General features: G+C 51.6%; 7 protein-coding genes across 7 annotated transcripts; 4 read left to right on the top strand and 3 right to left on the bottom strand.

Moving 5' to 3' along the window:
• Window positions 1-1,184: 1,184 nt before the first annotated feature.
• On the top strand, window positions 1,185-2,492 carry QC764_208250 (uncharacterized protein; the record flags this gene model as incomplete). Its single annotated transcript, XM_062944533.1, has 1 exon — window positions 1,185-2,492. One exon carries the CDS (start codon window positions 1,185-1,187, stop codon window positions 2,490-2,492), a length of 1,308 nt encoding a protein of 435 aa, XP_062803369.1.
• Window positions 2,493-2,564: 72 nt separating this feature from the next.
• Window positions 2,565-3,461, bottom strand: QC764_208240 (uncharacterized protein; the record flags this gene model as incomplete). Its single annotated transcript, XM_062944532.1, has 1 exon — window positions 2,565-3,461. The coding sequence occupies one exon, from the start codon at window positions 3,459-3,461 to the stop codon at window positions 2,565-2,567; it is 897 nt and encodes a 298-aa protein (XP_062803368.1).
• A 538-nt stretch (window positions 3,462-3,999) lies between these two features.
• QC764_208230 (uncharacterized protein) lies at window positions 4,000-5,833 on the top strand. The gene is made up of 2 exons (XM_062944531.1): window positions 4,000-4,336; window positions 4,399-5,833. Exons 1-2 carry the CDS (start codon window positions 4,083-4,085, stop codon window positions 5,603-5,605), a joined length of 1,461 nt encoding a protein of 486 aa, XP_062803367.1. The 5' UTR covers window positions 4,000-4,082; the 3' UTR covers window positions 5,606-5,833.
• Window positions 5,834-6,268: 435 nt separating this feature from the next.
• On the bottom strand, window positions 6,269-7,379 carry ade5 (Bifunctional purine biosynthetic protein ADE5,7). The gene is made up of 2 exons (XM_062944530.1): window positions 6,694-7,379; window positions 6,269-6,617 (listed from the first exon to the last, which is right to left on the bottom strand). Exons 1-2 carry the CDS (start codon window positions 7,100-7,102, stop codon window positions 6,346-6,348), a joined length of 681 nt encoding a protein of 226 aa, XP_062803366.1. The 5' UTR covers window positions 7,103-7,379; the 3' UTR covers window positions 6,269-6,345.
• A 485-nt stretch (window positions 7,380-7,864) lies between these two features.
• On the top strand, window positions 7,865-9,580 carry QC764_208210 (uncharacterized protein; the record flags this gene model as incomplete). The annotated part of the gene is made up of 2 exons (XM_062944529.1): window positions 7,865-8,584; window positions 8,648-9,580. The coding sequence occupies exons 1-2, from the start codon at window positions 8,144-8,146 to the stop codon at window positions 9,578-9,580; spliced, it is 1,374 nt and encodes a 457-aa protein (XP_062803365.1). The 5' UTR covers window positions 7,865-8,143.
• A 263-nt stretch (window positions 9,581-9,843) lies between these two features.
• On the top strand, window positions 9,844-11,596 carry QC764_208200 (uncharacterized protein; the record flags this gene model as incomplete). Its single annotated transcript, XM_062944528.1, has 2 exons — window positions 9,844-10,202; window positions 10,258-11,596. The coding sequence occupies 2 exons, from the start codon at window positions 9,844-9,846 to the stop codon at window positions 11,522-11,524; spliced, it is 1,626 nt and encodes a 541-aa protein (XP_062803364.1). The 3' UTR covers window positions 11,525-11,596.
• Window positions 11,597-15,513: 3,917 nt separating this feature from the next.
• On the bottom strand, window positions 15,514-19,610 carry QC764_208180 (uncharacterized protein; the record flags this gene model as incomplete). The annotated part of the gene is made up of 3 exons (XM_062944527.1): window positions 15,514-17,584; window positions 17,634-18,456; window positions 18,509-19,610. The coding sequence occupies 3 exons, from the start codon at window positions 19,608-19,610 to the stop codon at window positions 15,514-15,516; spliced, it is 3,996 nt and encodes a 1,331-aa protein (XP_062803363.1).
• Between the last annotated feature and the right edge of the window lie 767 nt (window positions 19,611-20,377).

Below are 20,377 nucleotides of genomic sequence, written 5' to 3'. Positions count from 1 at the left end.
TCGATCAGTTCGAGTTCTGGGTCTTAGAATCTGCCTCCCCGGGGGACACAAGTCATCAAGGTCTCACAGGTACAACCTGTCGACTGATGGGCAGTGGCCGTTGCCTCCATGACCTGCTCTCGCCCGGTGGCACGGATGCAAGCAAACATTTTAAGACGGTTTAATTAGCATGGCACTTTAAAGCCCCACAAACCCTTGGTTGCTCTCAGAGCCCTTCCTTCCATTGATATAACCACAGCCGTCCTGTTTTTTGCGCCTCGTGTTTTAGCTCCCATGCGCTCAACCTCGTAACAGCAGCAGGTTATGTAGTGAGATACTCTGACCCATGTGTAACAAGAATCCATTAAACCCTTGCGGCGATGGATGTCAAGCTCGACAATTGGGTTTAAGGATGAAAAGCTCCTGGTCACACTTCCACATCGCATCGTCCGCTGCCTGTCTGGAACCGCGTTTCTCAGGCTTCTCCAATGGTCGTTTGGAAACAATTGTTAAAGATGAAAAGAGACAAGTTAGCAAATTATTGACTTCTTCGCGGACCAATGTCAGAAACATGGTGCTCTTAGGAAATGCATTTCCCCCATCTTCATCAATGTCGAGGTCGTCAAATGCCGAGTAAGGTCAGAGACAGGATCCACTGCCAAGATTCCTCAGCATCTGAAACATAGAGCACAGACATCATATGATTGGCCAGTTTGGAACAGTTCCAGCTTTTTGGGGACCACAAGCACGTGATAGATCGTTCATCCGTTGTTGATGCAGGGGTTGGGAACGACGTCATTGTTTCTTCTAACCATCAAATGCTCAAAATACTAATGGCAAAAGCACATTTTGGCATTGCCAAAGAAGAGAGGAAAAGTCTCGATTCTTGCCGAGGAAACTGAACATAATATTCAGCAACTTAGTTACAGCTTCCCTCCAACAAATCGAAGTGAAGTCATAATTCCCCTCTTTTTCCATCTCAGCTCAAAAACAAGATCTGGCGCCATGCATTGGGTGCACCTGCAGCAACACCAGCGTCAACATCAGCTCTCCACCACAACAACGAACGATGGCCAAAACCCCATACCTTTCCCCACCCCTCACAACATTGCCAGCTGAAAAATCGCAGCAACAAAAGCAGGAGATATCCCCTTGATCAGCAGCATCCATTTTTTGCTCAACTACCAAGCAATCCAGTTGCCAAGATGCCCAATTCACTCAAAGTCTCACTCGTTAACAACGCCCCCCCGGGCACTACCGTCTACGCTTACATCACCGGCCTCGCGATCCAACACTCCTCGCGCCGTGTTTTTGTCAAGCAGGACAGCTCCCTTTACTTCCCTTCTAATCCCAGCCAGATTCTGCAGCCTCTTGAAGAAGACTGCGCCATTGTTCTCGGCAGCCAGTCGAGTGTGGTGACGATCCCTCAAATAGCGGGCGGTAGAATCTGGTACAGCTATGACACGCCGTTGACCTTCTTGCGCAACCAAGGCGGGCCTGGCGGTGGAGCGGCGCTTGTTGAGCCCTCTGTTTTGAACCCGACTGATCCGAATAACCAAGTCAACTTTGGGTTCTGTGAGTTCACGCTTGATCCAGCGCAGCTGTTTGCCAATATCAGTTATGTGGATTTTGTGAGTGGGATTCCGGCTGGGTTGACGCTCAAGGAGAGGGGTGGGAAGGTGCAGCATGTCAGTGGGATGGCAGAGGATGGGTTGGAGAGAGTTTGTCAGGGGTTGAGGGAGCAGACGAAGAAGGATGGGTGGCCTTGGGAGAGGCTGATTGTTATGAAGAAGGGAGGTGGTGGTCAAGTGCTGAGGGTGCTGAGTCCGACTCATGCTGGGGCTGCGGGGGTGAAATTCGACGGGTTTTTTGAGCCGTTGGTGGAAAGAGCTTGGAGGAAGTATGCTCAGGGGGTGGAGGGGGGCCATACAAATGGGCATAAGGAGGAGGTCAAGGCTGAGAAAGATGGGAAGCGGAATAGGCTGTCGGCTCTATTCATGGGGTTCAAAAATAAGGGTCAGAGTCAAAGTCAGCAAAGCCATGGGGCCGAAACAGGGTGTGAGATGCACGTCGACACGCAAACGCCAATGGGGGTTTTGAGTGGGTGCATTCCAAAGGGCAAGAACGAGCTCATCATAGGAGGAGAGGCGTTTTCGAAGCCTACCACGGCAGATATTCTGGGTTGCAACAGTGGGCCGTTTACCACGGGCCCATCACCAAAACGAAACGCCATTATTCCAAGACTTGCGGCTGCGTTCCAGAGGAGCTGTATTGCGGATATCATGGAGCACCCTTCTCCGCCGGAGACGTTTTACTGCTGCGAGCCTACGAACCATTATTGCCGAATTGTACACGAGTGTAATCTTGATGGCAAAGGATATGCGTTCGCATATGACGATGTTCAGCCGGATGGGGGGGCTGACCAGAGCGGGAAGGTCAACGCAGGAGATCCGGAGGAGTTTATTGTTTTGATCGGCGGGCGTGGGGCATATGTGGGAGATAGGATGCCATGAGCATGGCAACCTTAACCTCAGCAGAACAGTTTATGTGTGGTTTATGGATGAATCTTGATCTTGGTACATTTATTATCGTCGCGCACGCACGAAGTCATTTTCATCCCATGCCTCCCATTCGTCGTCTCTTGTCTCCATGACCATCTCCATCAAATCATTCACGACCCAGAAGCACTCTTCCCTGAGGAAATTGTCTGGCCACCCATGCTCGCGATAGAGCTGCTTGATATAAGCTTTATCAAGGTCTGTCCCCCACCCCTCGTTAGGATCCTGTCCCAAAAACTCTTCCTCTGTCACTGGCTCTTCTCTCTCTTTCATTTCACCAAACTCCCCCAATATCCTCCCGTCGCAAGGGACCCGCTCGAGGTTCCTGAACTTGCATGTCATCATGTCGAAGTACTCTTGTGCATCATACATCTTATTGTCGCATCTCAACTCCTCTTCGATGATTTTCCCTCTTTGAACGTCCAGGATCAAAACAATGCCGCCACTTTCCCATCCGACGGTCAAAGGGATGAGGGAGTCTCCTCGCGGCGGTTTTTGGCCCGCAGGAAGATCGTAGGGCCACGCATGTTCCCACCAGTCATCCTTGGGATAATTTCCCAGGCCGTTTGGTTGGAACCACACGGATGTTCTGGGGTTTAAGGTGCTGTAGTCTATCATGATGGACTTGTACTCGTAGTGATGATTGCCCCCGAGGTAGGGGAGGTGTCTCATGACTTCGACGGCGAAATCAGTCTTGTAATATCTCGGCATGCCGGCTTCACGGGTGAGATTAGGCCAGCCTTGAGGGGGTGGAATCTTGAGGTCTGACGGAGAGTAGTGGAGGGTTGTGAGGAATTTGTAGTAGGAGAGGAACATGGCGGTGTATTCTTGGGTCGTGTAGGGGTACCATGTTGAGGGGCAGTCTTGGTTGGTGCAGCCGCCTGGACATTGGAAGCCGGTGCAAGGTTGGGGTGGTGAAGACATGATGTGAGATTTGATATATGGCAGATACAAGGTTCGAGGATTGGAAGTGAAGAGAGATTTTTTATCAGTGGTATTCGAGGACTGTGGAGTGATGTGATGATAGGCAGCAGTGGTGGGCCGGTGGATCAAGGAACTTGGCATTGGATGGGAGAAACAAGGGACCCCTACAATATGGAACCTGATATAAATACAATTTTGACGTCAGGTTCATGATAGTAACCTGAAGACTATAGATTACCATTTACAACTGTGTAAGACAATTGGACCTCAACTCATGATTTCAGATCTGAGTGGTTTGTCAACTGAGCATCGAGAAGCTTGGTATCCAGTTTATTACCCTGGCTTTGAGCCTAATATGCTCCAAGATGCAAACAGTTATTCACAACTCTCTGTATACATTTTAATGGTCTGCGTGAAGACGTGATGTTTACACAGAGGATGGGACGTTAGACAATCAGCCCCGCAAGGGGGCGTCTACTGCCTAAACCGCCCCACTTAGCCGCGCATTGCCCTTGCTCGCCCGGCACGTGGTTGGCAACGACAACCAACACTTATATTAATCAACCTTTTCCCCAACGAACCGAAGACCGACCACACACTTCCATAGGTATACCTTCAATCATGGGTGCCATTAATCCTCAAGAGGACTCTTATCTTGCGCAGGTCCCTGTCGAGTTGCTCTTGCGCATCACTCGCTGGATCAGGACCAGTGACCTCGCCAACGTCCGATTGAGTTGCAAGTGTCTCGAGAGGAACCTCTTCAATTTCTTTGCACATGAGTTTTTCCGCAAGAGACAGTTCATGGTCTCTGTCCAAAGCTTGCAGACCCTCGTATCTATCTCCAAGCACAGCACACTTGCTCCCTTTCTCAAGCAGTAAGCACATGCCTACTAGAGAACACATTGATGCGAGTACTTTACTCACAATTTCGGGATAGTGTCATCATTTGCACGGATCGGGTTGGAAACAGCTGGGAAGCAAACAAACTCCCAGCTGAGAAGCATCGCATTTGGCTACGCGCAAAGGCGGAGCAAAATAATTTGTTCGCTACGGGCCTACTGCGAGACATGCTTGCTGAAGCTTTTGCGGCGCTCCCACATCTCGGAACCGTTGACTTAAGGGACTTCAATTCCGAGACTCGGAATCGAGACAACGGATCTTGGCGGAGTTACGGTGCAGTAACCTTGGAAGAGTCAATAGGCCTGAAGCTGCAGACCGGCGTAGACAACGGGCAACTGATGTCAGACACATACCCCACAAGAGTTTTTACCGCCATTATCTCTGCACTTGGAGCTTCTGGTGCTCAGCCTAATACTATCGAGGTCAACCTAAGGGACAAAAATTGGGGCCTCCATGACAGCGCCTTTGCCATACCTCCGCCCTTGGAACCAAAGCTGGGGCCCATCCTCGCCAACCTCAAGACTCTTCATCTATGTTTCTGCATCAAGGACCATTTTTTCATGATCCACGACTTTTTAACCATGGCAAGAAACGTCACATGGCTCCGACTCAACTTCAATCATCAATCATCACCGCATGATCGGACAGAGCTGGGGCCCGTGTTGTTCAAATGGCTTGAGCAGCCAGAATCAGACACTCCTCTCAATGATATCGACAGAAAGCCGGTCTCCTTCCCGAATCTAGAAAGACTTGACATCGGATGGATAAGCGTGGCCCCTCAACCCCTCCTCACGCTTATCACCAAATTCAGCCCAACACTCAAACACCTCTGCCTGCGGCGTGTGTCCCTTTGCCACTCAGAGCGTGACTCACAAACCGAGACGAATCCGTGGGTCGCCTTTTTCAACAGCTTGAAGAAAGTTCGAGGGATCAAGCTAAGGGTGCTGGAGCTGAGTGACATCTATCATGGGAAACCGAAAATTGCGCACTGGCAAGATCTCATCACATTCGAGGCTGATCAGGATGGTTCCAAGAAACCCCTATGGGCCCACAAGAACTGGAGAGGAACAACAGACCGAGTGAGTCTCGCGGCGATGATCAAATCTGTCAACAGCAGCATGGTCTGCCCTTGGCAACATCGATATAGCGGTTCGGACGTGGATATGGATGGTGACTCGGAAGACGATGAGGATGATTTCTCGGAAGACGATGGGCATGATGAGATGGATGAGTTGGAGGAGTAGGATCGGGATGATTATGAATCGTAAGATGGCTTTCAGGCTTTTCCAGATACCAGATGTATGTTATGCTTTAGATGGAAATAGGTGGTGGGTTTGTTCTCTTGAGTGGGCTAATCTGACAGGTACCTTATGTTGAGGTGGAAGCCAAGTTTGCACTCGAAATGGTTTTGCTCAAGGGGAAGAGAAGAGATAGACAGTTATGCAAGAGAACCTATTTGCCCAAATCTGGCCGTAAATTTATCACCTAGCTCAAGCCCATTGATCTGAATCCAGGGCCGAGATTTCCAAAACCCATGCTCGACGTGACGGTGAAGTGAGGTTGGCTCCGGGCGATTCCCTGCTTGAATCACCTCGCTTTCATGCGTTTCTCGGCACACAAAAGGCTACTAGTTTGTGATGGCAAATTTTCCTCACAGAGCTTTCTGCCAAATAAACAGTTTAACACTTGAGTCAACTCTGGTGAAGGGCAATGTCGCAAGCAAACAACCCCAATCCCCAGCCGGGGCGCATTCTCTTCCCAAGTATCGCCCCTTGAAATTTGCTCCAAACAACCTGCACCCCCAAACCCCAAACACCCAACAACCTCACCACCTCCAAGAGACACCATTGGAAAACGTCTCTTTGCTCAACACCAGCATTAATACTTCCATCACGTGGAATTATGTCTTGATCCTGGGACATGAAGAGGCGTGATAAAAGCATGGGATGCCTGGGCAGAATCAACGGCTCGAGCCTGTCGTCTTTTATTGTGTCTTGTTCTTCTTGTCCAGGATCTCACCTGCCACCTTGGCAGCCGCCTCAACGATCAGCTCATGCTCGTGAGAATGTATCCTCTGCTCCAGCTGCTCCAACTCCTCGCCCTCGCGGCACTCAATCTCCTTCACCAGAATTGGAGCCCCCCTGTCAACTTGGGCAATGACATAATGCACCATGATACCCGTCTTGTTGTCCTCCAATTTGCCGGCCTTAAAGTCCTCAAACGCCCGCCCAATAGCATTGGTGCCATCATACTTGCCTTTTGTTGTTACCAAAAAAAAAGACCTGTCTTAGCCAAACTCTTTGTCACATGGAAACAAACAATAAACCCTTACCTGGCAGCGCAGGATGCAAGTTAATAATCTTGATCCCCTCCGCCTCAAGCGGATCCAAGAAAGCCTTTCCAAAGACATACATCCACCCGGCCAAAATCACCAGGTCGGGCTTGTAATCCCCCTTGAGCACCTTCTCCGCGAGGGCGGCATCGTACTTGTCTCTTGACTCCTGGAGCTTGGCCGGGTCGGTCTCGCCCTTTTGGCGGAAGCCGTGGGAGATGAGGTTGAAGTACTCCCAGGGGATGCCGGCGTTGTCAGCGCGGGTGGTGGCGTAGGCTTTGCTCTTGTTTACGATGAGGCGGATGATCTTGGAGTTGGGGATGGCGCCCGAGGAGACGGCGTCGATGAGGGCTTGGAAGTTGGAGCCGTTGCCTGAGGCGAAGACGAGGATTTTGCAGGGGTCTGACATTTTGGTGTGTGTGTGTGTGTGTGTGTGTGTGTGTGTGTGTGTGGTGATGTGAGTGAGTGCGGGGGAGGGGTTGACGGCGGGGTTGAGGGTGAGATTTCTTGAAGGTTTGCGCCTCCGAGTTCAGTGGTTTCTGACTGCAGACTTTGGCTCAACGGTGATAGTGAGACAATCGGATGAGTGTTTACAGAGTATGGAGTCTGATCTCGTCAGGGGTCGTCATCATTCGTCAATTTTTGTATGTCGACATGAAGGTAAAAGTTTTAAACGGCGCACCTCCTGCAGGTGTGGATCAAGGCTCACTGACCAATCACAGGCGGCTGTTTTGGTTCTTGAAGGTAGCATCAGGGCAATCTGATGCATGATTTGACATGCAACATGATCGGGATCTCAAATAAGTATACTTGTCTAGATCCAGCGTGGTATCGATATGTTCAAGAAACAGCTCAGAGTCGGAATTTCATCGGTACAAGAGCTGAATTTCATGGACATGCGCTAGGGTTAGGGTCAAAAGTGATCCTCCGAAGTCGGCGCCGAAAGGTCGGGTGATGCCGCGGCAAAACAACGAGATTTTGAGATGATGGATGCAACTGAAGCATTTCTGGTTAGATTCGTCCTGAAGGAGTGAGAAATTGGGACACAGCAGCCGGCGGCGATCTATGGAAGATCCGCTTATACCTTATTGTTTATGGAAGTCGAGGCCCTTGAAGACCCGGTGGCGGAAACCTGCCAATTATGACCAAAAGGGAAGGAACAAGACACAGACAGGCCTTGTGGAGTACTATGAGTACATTTGGCACCTCCTGAGCTTTTTTGGCTTGGGATTTTCTTGATTCCCAATTTGCTTGGGGTCGGCAATCCTCGGTTTCTTAGTGATCGAAGAGCATATCGAGCCACCAATTTCGCTTCCCCATGTTGGCCCCTGGCTTTGCCGTGCCCAGTCCCTGATCCCCGGGTCCAGCACCGCGACATTCAGCAAATCAGCGCCGTGCCAGCGGAGGCTCTTACCTGTCAAGCATTTGCCAAGCTCGAATTGTCCCCGTCATGATTTGTGCCGATCGTCAAGCGTGGACCGGGGAGCCAGAAAAAGAAATGTCAGGACCAGTTCACTGGTTGTTCAAATTGGGAACAGCCCCGGCTTCTGGACCTCAACTTGATTGGCGCAATTTCATCGCCCAGAAAGCACGGTTGTTTGATCATCTATCCCATCTTCCATCTCCAATTGCCCCTGGGTCTGTTTTCGCATTTGTTCCCATTTCATCCTACCATGGTGTAAACGCAACCACCACAATCGAATTCAGCGCCTCAACGACCTCGATGGCACCCACCATCACCGAGAGGGCAGCGTTTTTGGCCCGCCTCCACTTCGGAGTCACCGTCCCACTCCTGGCACTTGCTTTGGTTCCCTTTTGTGCAAGAATATATGTGCGAATATGGCCGGTCTGGAGACTGGGATGGGATGATGCCTTCATTATCGCTGGGCTGGTAGGTTTAATCCTGCCGAACTCGAGCTTGCCTTTTCTATCCTGTCTGACTCGTTAATTCCAGGTCTGCTCCATTATCGACTGGGGCCTCCTCGTCCCAGAGATGCATATACACCCGGGAGACATCAGCATGGACGAAGTTCGAGAAGCTGTCTTTGTGGCATATTTTGCCATTCCGATATGGGCCATCAGCATGACTTTGATAAAGACGTCCATTGTCTTGACTTTGTTGCGATTACCCCTGAAAAAGTCATGGAGGATAGGCCTATACGTGATCGCTGCCGTTCAAGTCACCTACTGCGTGGCCGACATTCAGTATCTCTTCTTCAAATGTCGACCATTCCATGCTGCCTGGGATATCATGGTCCCTCTGCGCGAGCGAAAATGTCCCAGCCTCCATACAGACATTATAGTCTCCAGCATCGGCTCCGCAATCAACATTACCACCGACCTGTTGCTTTCTGTTGCTCCGATGTTTATCCTTTGGAACCTACGCCGTCCGCTGAGGGAGAGGGTCGTGATATGCATCCTGACAGGGATGGGCTTATTCGCCAGCGTCGCGTCGATCATGAAGGCCGTGGTCGTTGCTGATTGGAGGAACGTGGATGATCAGTGGGAGATGGCCATGTCGATTGCTACCTGGACCATTCTCGAGCAGCTCATCTCGCTTTTTGCTGCATGCTGCCCTTCGCTCAAAGGGCCGATCCAGGCCTTGCTGAGCAAATGCGGTGTCAGTTTGACCAGACAGAATACAAATGTGTCTTTTGTGCACATTCCATCGAGAATGAGAGAGAACCGGCTGAGGAGGGAGGCCAGAGAGTGGTTGGGTGAGAACGACTTACAACCTCCACGTCGAGGCCCATCTGAACTTATCGCTGTCATCGACGAAGAAAGCGAACGGTCAAAGAACAACTCTTCGTTGGTGTTGCCTCCTCTTCCGGGTTCAAAGACCCTGATACCTCAGTTTTTGTTGCGCCGCCAAAAGGATGGAACATGAACAGATAGGAGATGATGAGAAATTGCGCGCTTATCTCGATGGGGCTGAAAGCCAGTATGCAGCAGCCAGACCTCGTGGGGGTTGGGAGTGTGGTCATCAACTCAGCCGTTCGGAGAACAGCAAGTGGCGTCGTACTATCACCAGCCTGCAGCATTGCGGCCAAGCGCACATCGCATCATGATGTCTTGATATTCTATGGATAACAAGCGTCACCAGAACCTCGTTCATGTCGAGCTTTCTTTCCAGCACCATCACATGTGGCCATGTCAACAACATCATATCGCACTGCTACCGCGGGAAGTCAATGGCCGCCCTCCTACAACTCTACAACGGCCGCAATCGGGGCTAATACTGACCGATCAATTGGACAACCGCCGGACTTTGACCCTCCGACACCTCCTACAAGTCGTCCTTGGAGTCCACCAGTTCCACGATCCGAGATCTCTACACAGCCATGGCCGTTCAGTGACGGAGGCGGGACTACTATTGTTGACCGAACTGTCAAGAAGAGAGTATCGGCGACAAAGTGGTTCCTGGCTGGGATAGTCGTGGCGCTTCTTATCATCATTGCCATCCTTGGGGGTGTATTTGGAAGTCGCTTGGCAACGCAAAACTCTTCTAGGTACTTGTTCCCAGCCTTGTTTGTCTTGGTACCAGATGCTCACCCATCCGAGTAGCTCGAATGGCTCTTCTGGGGGTGACTCAGGTAATGAACCCGGAGGAACCGTCAGCCAGGGAAAACCAACTGCCTTTCCCGACCCTTCAGGCAGCCGTGGCAATTCAGGCGGAAACGCAACGCCTACTTCCCCAACCGGTAGCCCCCTTTCTTTCTCCCCAGCTTCACGGACCAGCACTGACCCTCGCCCATCAGACTCCTCGCCAACCTTCGAATCCAATTCCGTCTGTCAAGGCAATATCTGCCCCTCTGTCCTCTCCGTTGCGCAGTACGCTTCGCCTCCCACCGCCTTCCTCTTCGGCCTCGGGCAAGACAACGCGGTATGGTACCGCACCACCAACGGCGAGAAGTGGCTCTCTGACTGGGAGTCACTGGGCGGTGACATGATTTCCCAACCTTCCGCCGCTTCGTTGGATAACAACCTGGTGGATGTGTTTGTTTATGCAAAGAATAACACTATCCAAACGAAAAGGTTTTACAACGGGAAATGGAACGACACTTGGACTGAGCTCGGGAAGGCGATTACCAGTCCGCCCTATGCAGTAGCGTGTGGTGATTCACAAATGGACGTGGCGATCAGAGGGACGGATGGGGGCTTGTATAGGATCTACTACAAGCCGTATGCTGGCTGGTCAGGATGGGAGAGTCATGGTGGTGGGCTGTCATCGTACCCGGTTATTGGGTGTGGACCGGGACCGTGGAGAATGGCGGTACTTGGGTTTCGAGGCACAGCCCAGCCGTTATTTACCACCACTTGGCTCGGTGCTTGGACAGGATGGGTCGAGGCAGGGGGGGACTTCAGGGGGCAGCTGGCCATCGCTTCGAGAACAATCGAAGAGAGTTTTGTGTTTGGGATAACGGTAAAGAGAACTATGGAATACTACAACTGGACCAAGACTGGGGATGCGGAAACGAACAACCTGGTGGATTTGGGAGGGAGTTTCCAGTCCACTCCGGTGGTGTATGTTAGTGGGCCGGATAGGCTGGATGTGTTGGCTGTGGGGAGGGATGATAGGTTGAAGCATAAGGCGTTGATTGGGCAGAAGTGGGCGGAGGAGTGGCAGGATTTGGGGGGCGCGTTTAATAGTACACCGGCTGTGGTGTCGTTGGTAAGGGGGAAGGTGTCGGTTTATGGGTTGGGGGTAAATGGCATGTTGTTTCATGGGACGTGGAAGGTTGGGAAGGAGTTTGAGTGGAGTGGGGGGCCGGAGTGGTTGGCTGATGGGGGGGAGTTGTCGTTGACGGGGATGAAGTTTAGTGGGGTTTAAGTGTTTACTATGAAGGAGATACCTTAGGTACCTAGTTTTTGCCGATTCATGGTCCTTGGATTCAGATGGCAGCGACAAAGACCGGGGTGTCGTGTCGGCGGTTTGCCCTTCATACAATCCGAGGTTATTCCACAGCCAGACTGTCATTTCCAGGGAAATCCGATGCAGATTTCGGAAGACATACTGCCAAAAACTGAGGAAGATTTCTCTCCCTATCTTCTACATTCACACCCCTCAGTCTCCCAATGAACCTGAAGCATGTAAGCGCCGACAGAAAACAAAAAACGAAAATAAAACGGGCGGTAAAAAACATAGGTATTTCGGTACAACGAGCTCGTATTTTCAGGCTCTCAGGAGAAAGGATCATGAAGCATGTTTTTTTGCATATCTGGACATTTACCACTCCGATCTCTGAAGCCGAAATCATGATCATCTGTGTGCCATCATAAGGAATGCGATTTGCTGAGGATTTAGCTGAACGACTGGATTACGCTTGGATGTCCGTGCGCGTTTGTGCTGGACTTAACTCATTACTGTGGCACAGCCCAGGCCCTTACCTCAGGTATATCGTCGTTTGCTCCCTCTGGCCTAGCCACAAATCTTGGGTCTTGGGATCTTTGATATTGGGGCGATATGCTATAATTATGTAAGATCTGGACGACTTTCGGGATACCGGCGGTAGGGGGTTTGAGAAGCTAAGGTATAAGAGAACGAAGTGATGGAGCTTATTCTAGATGCTAACTAAGGTAGCTTGGCGTTTACGTGATGTTTCCCACAGCGCAATGGCAAGTGAAGGTACCGACCAGCCCCTTCTCAAGCACGTGCTGCTCTTTTAGCCGCAATTAAGGGTCGGCAATGAAATCTGACTGCCATGGCATGGTCACAAAGCTGACTGTAAGCCTTAACCCATCTGCCTCCTTTCCTGGCTGTCACGGCCCTGGCTCATGACATGTGAGCGCACGCCACGTAAGAGTCACGTGGGTGCTTTCACAGGCCCAAACTTGGCCATGTCTAAAGCCCTACTTGCAGCCAGACTTTGTTTGCTTTCTTTTTTACCCTCTTCAGCTTACTGCTACATTAAATTGGTCAGACTTATCGTAGCTTGCCTCGATTATCTACCTCTCCCGTGACACTGGCACAGCCAAAGGAAACCTTTTATCGCACTGCTACGTAAGCCAAGCTTTGGACTCCCAGGTCACCCCGAAGGACTGCAAATGGATAACAACGGCAGAAGGATCTGCGGCTGGCAGGTGAGGGTGTGAATGGGGACTGGATGGAGATAATAAGTTATTGGTCTTTTAAGCCTGGGAGTACTCAAGCAAAAGACAGCGATATTGTCATGTGTTTCCTTATTTAGATCACTTCAGCATGTGTCCCGGGGGAATCACCGGCGCAAGATATTTGTTCTCTACGAATTTGGTGGCATCGGGAAGACACAGCTAGCTGCCGACTTTGCTTGACGCCACCAAGCCGCGTTCAGCTCGGTCTTCTGGCCAGATGGCAGACCAGCTAGGACAGAGTCTTGGTGGCTGTGCAAGCAGGACACCGGAAGGTGTCACTAGTAGGACAGGTTGACAGGTTAATAACAGTAATATTGAGCTAAGCTACAGTCTGGGCTTTATTCCGTCGGGTACGGGCAGGCTCTATTGTTAAGACGTAGCTTAAAGAGCTACAAACAGGTCTCGCGGCAGCGAGATGCGAAGTCTTTCAAGTCGCATTAGTCTGTGCTCTGCACGTGCCAAGCTCCATCAGTGGATCAACGACGGTCACGGTGTAACCACCGTGACAGAAGGCCAGATTCCCGATAGGAGCAAGAACTGCGCCTAATATAACGAGGACGACCTGAAAGTCGTGGTGATTGACGTGTTAGAGTGGCTTGGGCGGCCGGATAATATCGACTGGCTGCTGGTCTTCGATAACGTCGACCAAGACCACGAGTAAGGCGGGTCGATAGGCATATACGATATTCGACAATACCTTCCGGGTGACCACGGGTCGGTGCTGATTACTACACGATTGTCGAGGCTAGTGGAGTTCGGCGACTCGAAACGACTGAACAAGGTGGACCAAAAATTGGGCAATACTATGTTCCGGCAGTGGTATAGGTAACAACTAGGTAGGCCTTTAACGACATACGTTTTGGGGCTCAGGCTAACAGGTGGCAGTTATAGACGAGACGGGGACCGAGCTACTCGGTTTGCTCGATAGGCTCCCACTTACGCTAGTGCAGGCTACATCGTATCTCCGCGAGACCTGCCTCAACGTTGCGTCGTATATTCGGCTCTACAAGTAGTAGTGGGACGACTTAATTAGGTTTAACGGCAAGTCTAGCTTACGTTAGTAGATTACGAGAAGGGAAATATTGGGACGACGTGGATGATGTTATTCAAGGCAATCGAGGTGAGGAACGAGTACGCCTCGAATCTGCTGCGGCTCTGGGCTTTTGTGGACCACATAGACCTGTGGCACGGTCTACTGCAAGCTTCGGCAGGCGGTGGGGAGCAGTAGCCCGGATGGCTCTGCGACATGGCGTGCAACCAGGTCAGGTTCTTGGACGCAGAGAGACTGCTGCTCCGCTACTCGATGATCGAGGCCCGAGGGTCCGTGCAGGACAGCGGCAACCACAGCATACATCCGGTGGTGCACAGATGGACGTCGCACATACAGGATGACAATGGGAAGAGATTGTTTCTGCGGCAAGCGATGACGGTGGTTGGATTCTCCGTGCCCGACAGCAAGACTAAGGACTATTGGGAGCTCCAGCGGCGGCTTCTCCTGCATGTGGAGAGGTGCTCATGGTGGGCCGGGAAGTTCCAGGGGCGCGAGTGCGATTTCGAAAGAAGTAATATCACCAACGCGACACATATGTTGGACCTCCTTTACGCGGATCAGGGCCGACTGGGGGCAGCGGAGGCGATGTATCAGCGGGCGTTATCTGGGTTCCAGACAACTCTAGAGCCGTCTGATCGGAAGTTACAAATGGTTATTCGAAATAGAGAGCATCTACGACAAGCAAACGGTATCCTTGATGCGTAATGTTTGTTGGTAGTAGTTATTTATTTTCTTCGCTAGGCTTGTTTACTACAGCGAGAAAGCCGCGTTAAAGTGTTGGAAACACTAAGAAACAGGTTTCGAAAACTTTATAAGACTGGTTCAAGCTAGGCACTACGACGAGGAATGTATGGAAATAGTTACCATACTATTGAGGTTGTCCTGTGACGTCGTGGGCCGCATTTTATACAGGGGTGCATCCGAAGTATCATCGCGCGACGCCGCTTGTAGGTATTATTAGACGGAGCGAGAACGCCATCCAAGCGGACTAACGTAAATATAATCTAGAAGACTGTAGAAGAGATGAAAGTACTATATATTGGCACCGTGCCCCAGACCCCTCTTGTATCACGAATGATAACAAAAGTATAATGAAATGGTGAGAAAACACACAGAAACAACCACAACACCACAAATATGCCTTCAACAGGTCCCTGAATGAACACACCTGCGTGACAGTGGCTCGCTCGCAGGCCGCACTTCACGTAGGATAAAGAAATGACACTATGGGCTCGCAGGCCGCATAATAAGCACCAGATTGGTCTGATCAGAGGGCCAGAATTGCCTGCACGCGTGCAAGGCACACAATACGAAGAAAAATAAAAGTCGATGATCCCTCCAAGATAGAATGTTCGAAATAGACCGTTTATATACATGACCACTGAACCCCCGAATCCTCCGAGAGCCCCCACTTTTTCTCGCCCCTCTGATCAGAGAGACCTCGGGCCTGTGGCCGCACCCCAAACCAATAAAGGACTTGGAATGTGGAGAGAAGTTCATCATTTTATTGATTTGACTAGTAACGATCTTCTTTTGACTGTTCGCAGCAGCCTACGACCGAAGTGTCCGATTAAAGCTATACTTCAGGTCGACATTAGCATTTCTGCAAAGTATAGAAACAAGCTGTGCGACAAAGGACATATAAATATATACTCTTGTCATCTCAATGTGCCGGCTGCCTTGAGTCGATTCGCCACCTCGAGGAAGCCTTCCTCAGCTGCTGCTTGGAGCGCCGTCCGGCCAAAAGAAGCAGCAATAGTAGCATTAATGTCGGCTCCCGCTACGAGTAGCTTCTCGACCACCTCGAGATGGCCTCCTCCAGCTGCTGCTTGGAGCGCCGTCCGGCCACCAGAAGCAGCAGCAGCAGCATTAACGTCAGCTCCCGCTACTAGTAGCTTCTCGACTACCTCGAGGAAGCCTTCCTCAGCTGCTGCTTGGAGCGCCGTCCGGCCACCAGAAGAAGCAGCAGCAGCATTAACGTCGGCTCCCGCTACGAGCAGCTTCTCGACTACCTCGAGATGGCCTCCTTCAGCTGCTGCTTGGAGCGCCGTCCGGCCATCAAAAGCAACAGCAGCAGCAGCATTAACGTCGGCTCCCGCTACTAGTAGCTTCTCGACTACCTCGAGGAAGCCTTCCTCAGCTGCTGCTTGGAGCGCCGTCCGGCCACCAGAAGAAGCAGCAGCAGCATTAATGTCGGCTCCCGCTACGAGTAGCTTCTCGACCACCTCGAGATGGCCTCCTCCAGCTGCTGCTTGGAGCGCCGTCCGGCCACCAGAAGCAGCAGCAGCAGCATTAACGTCAGCTCCCGCTACGAGCAGCTTCTCGACTACCTCGAGATGGCCTCCTTCAGCTGCTGCTTGGAGCGCCGTCCGGCCACCAGAAGTAGCAGCAGTAGCATTAACGTCGGCTCCCGCTACGAGTAGCTTCTCGACCACCTCGAGATGGCCTCCTTTAGTTGCTGCTTGGAGCGCCGTCCGGCCACCAGAAGCAGCAGCAGCAGTATTAACGTCGGCTCCCGCTGCAAGCAGCTTCTCGACCACCTCGAGATGGCCTCCTCCAGCTGCTATTTGGAGCGCTGTCTGGCCATCAAAAGAAGCAGCAGTGGCACCATTAACGTCGGCTCCTGCTGCGAGCAGCTTCTCGACCACCTCGAGATGGCCTCCTTTAGTTGCTGCTTGGAGCGCCGTCCGGCCACCAGAAGCAGCAGCAGCAGTATTAACGTCGGCTCCCGCTGCAAGCAGCTTCTCGACCACCTCGAGATGGCCTCCTCCAGCTGCTATTTGGAGCGCTGTCTGGCCATCAAAAGAAGCAGCAGTGGCACCATTAACGTCGGCTCCTGCTGCGAGCAGCTTCTTAACAACGGCCTCGTGCCCGTTTTGGGCAGCATACCACAGCGGCGTTCTTCTGTAGGTATCTTTCAGATCTGGACCGGGTCTACTCCTAAGGAGCTCATCTGCGGCCTCGATGACTCCGAAGTATCCTGATAAATGCAGTCCCGTCATATTCCTTGGAACTAGTAGAGCGTATGCTGAGTATGATCGGTTCCAGTTGGCGGCCATCAACGCCTGACTTGATGCTTCGACCTTAGCTTTACTCTCAAGAAAGTCAATAACCACTTGACTCGATGTTGCAGCCTTACGTGCATGATGCCCCCAGTTGCACGCGGCGTAATGGTAGAGCGGGTTTGACTGCAACCGCTCCTTAAGCTTACGGTCCGTTGTGCAGAACCCGGTCTCAAAGACGGTGAATGAGAGGTAGGTAACGCAGGTTGTCGTGATCGCCAATTCTGCATTCGGATTCCATCGCGGCCGTGTCCCCTCAAGATATTCTTGTGTTGTGTAATGAACTAGCCGGATAATGCCACTGTTTTCATCGACCGTTACCAGTCCAGCACATACAGAGACCATGTCTCCGATGCATGGCAAGTCTCCGTCGTCAAGCTCGGACTTTCCCGGCTTGGTTGCGAGGGCGTGCTGGAGTTCTAACGTGGTAAGCTGTCTCTTCGCGCACGTGATCCATGCCAGAACCTCCATCGCAAGCTTCTTGCAACCCGGCATCTGCCCAACGATTCTCATCATTGCTTGGTTGTACGCACTGGTCAGTGCCCCGACCTTCTGTATCTCGGCTCGGCCTTGCCCTTGGTTCCGGAAGACTTCCAATGTGCTTCGAATATCATTCGGTGTCATCTTGTCATAAAGCAAATTAAGATAGATTTGTGCCAAGAGAAACCTGCAACTGTTAGTGCCTGTGCTGCTCTTCCCTACAGTTCTGTACATACATTCCATCGACGGCTTCTGAGATCCCCGCCGTAATCTCTTCTCGCAGCCGCCGGTCCTGTTGGACGAAAGATGGTAACTGCGATATGTGACCTTCCAGATATTGTGCCACATCGGCGGTACTTGCACGGATCTCCAGTGATATGCTGGTTTTGAAGCGATCAACAATCTCCGTGATAGACCTCGATGTCGCAAAGATATTTATTCCATGCATTTTCTGTAGGTTGAAAAGCTCGGAGAGAAACCTCTTCCGGCAGCTTTCGGATGTTTGGCATTCGTCAAGTGCATCAACAACGATAAAGACTCTCGAACACGTCGCCGCCATGGACTGGAGAGCTCTCAAGGTTTCGTCAAGTGATGGCCGCGTCCGCTTGGTCTTATGCTTGTCAAAGAGATCTTTGACGCTTCCTGGAACAGAGGGTTGGCTCTCGGCTATCTGTTTCAGCACACTCGCCAGCAAGTCATCAATCTTCTGCTTGTCTTGCCGCTGGAAATTGAAGTAAATGTATGCGATGCCGATCTTCGGGTCGTTGTGAAACTTGGAACCGAGGTGGTCAACCACGACTGACGTTAAGATCGTCTTTCCCGCCCCGGGGATACCTGGACAGAAGAGTGTCTGATTGCTGGCGGACAGCCAACCCTTGAACTTTTCTGAGTCAAGGAGCCATTGCCCGGTTCCTGGTTGCCGTCTCTTAAGGTAGTCACTTTGCTGCGGACCGTAGTCGATTTTCGTGAGCCAGTCGAGGACTTCTTCATCTTCCTCTTTCCCCAATTTGGACTTGATCTGGGTGACGTCTTCTCGAGTTGCGGATGTCTCTTTGTGAACTACATCTATTGTTAAAAGATATGCAATGGCCCCGACCGGAGAATTACTAACCCTGCTTTAACGTCTGCTCCAATATATCCTTCACCGGACGCTCTCCGACAACCGCACTTGGCTGCACATATTGCAAAAGCTCCTTCGCAAATGCTGCAGCCACGGCCGCCGCGTGCTCCTGCCAATCTTTATTCTTGTGCGAATCTGCGTAATCACAGATGCCTCGGATGACAATGCACGGGAAATTGTTCATTAGTCCCGCCGCTTCCATTTCGACGCAGAGAACATGGCCACCAAACTCCTCGTCGAGCCTATCTCGGAACGTAGCGTCTTTAATGACCTGGTTACCAGATGCGATCAGACCGTAATGCACACGCATATTTCGCAGCTTCCCGCCATCTCGATCAACCGCAGTGTTCACCGTGGTGCCCGCCACTTGCTCGGCCCCAGACCCCATGGAAGCAAGGGCCCAACAGCCTAGGACAACCCTGAGAATGGCCAGGATTGTCTCCCAAAGTAGTACCAAGAACATGGTTTGCCCTCTGCGGCTGCGAACTGGATCGTCCAGTACGTCCAGAGGGTCCTTAAGGTGATCACGGCTGGCGTACTTCAGCGCCAGGTTTGGCCATTTGTCTTTTAGATCCTCTAGATACTGAGGTATCTTAGATCCGCTCATTTCATGTTCGGTCTCCAGTTTCGTTAAGGCAGTGCGGAGCGAGGCAGGTGGGTTGTTTAGCGACCCAGTCCGCTCGAACTTGCCCCCTTCTTTCGCCTTGCCCAAGTCCCATTGAACCACCCCAGGATACTGGCCCACTGGTGAGCTAATCACAACATCGCCAAGCCGAACCTTGGGTGGGATACCGCCGCCGATGCCAACCATTAGACCGATCTTAATGGACGGAAAGGCGTTGGCCATCGAGGTCGCGACAGTCGCCGCCGAATTTGTTCCGATCTCGCCTTTAGGCAGGCAGGCTATGACGATATTATGATTGCCGATGGATCCTAGGGTATACGTATTGTGATCATTGGGTGGTTTCGGAAGATCGCCATGCCTGTGATCTAACATAGCTGTCGCCGCGGTTTGTTCTTTGGGCAGAGCGCAGACCCATCCCACAGTGTAGTCGCTATGAGTTCTGGGCTCGGTAGCTGCCTGGGCATCCATTGTGAGATAATCGGCTAGGCCTTTTCGAGGACGACTGCGGATTTGGATGTCAACCAGCTGCGCCGGTTCGTTCGATCGCGGGATTCTGTGGAGGTTCGACGGCTACGGATTGGATCAGGGAGCATCAAATGCCTAGCGTCGCCCGAGGGAAAGGCATCTGGATTTAATTGCAAGAACAAGAACCGCAAGGATAACTGAGAAAGAGTAACTGTTCAGCATTTAGCCCGCGGGCTGGGCGCGAAGACGCCTTGGGCGGCAACGCAGCCGCAGCCACACGAGCGTCGGCTCCCCACCATGTCTTCAGCTGCGTGGACTCTCATGCGTCCATGGCCAATCACCCGCCTCTTGGGTTGCGCTTCCACACCACTACCACGACGTGTTTTGACCCGCGAATTGGTTGGTCAGCTGCATGAACAGCGAGAAAACCGACAAAGGAATCGGTGGAATGGGCGCATCCACTCCAGCGCGACGGACCTCACGGCACGCGTGGCATCGGGACGAAACAATCACAGCCTTGTGGGATCCTCGAGGGCCCTTAACGGGGTTAAGAAAAGACACCAGTTGTAACAATAGTACCACAAAAGAATCAGGGAAATCACCCCTTCCGCTTCAACTAGCATATGCGCATATTACACTTAGAATATCTCAGTTAAAGGTAAGTGACCGGTTGGATGGTTATTTCCCATCTCATGTCACGTCACGGAATCCTACTGTCCGGCATGGCAGCGGCGGCAAGAGGGAAGTTGATGCATAGTTGGATATTATAA

This window comes from Podospora pseudoanserina, chromosome 2, assembly GCF_035222485.1.
Source record: "Podospora pseudoanserina strain CBS 124.78 chromosome 2, whole genome shotgun sequence".
In the NCBI taxonomy this organism is placed as follows: Eukaryota; Fungi; Ascomycota; class Sordariomycetes; order Sordariales; family Podosporaceae; genus Podospora; species Podospora pseudoanserina.
Note: the sequence above shows the minus strand (reverse complement) of the source record. Positions and strands in the feature narration are given on the sequence as shown.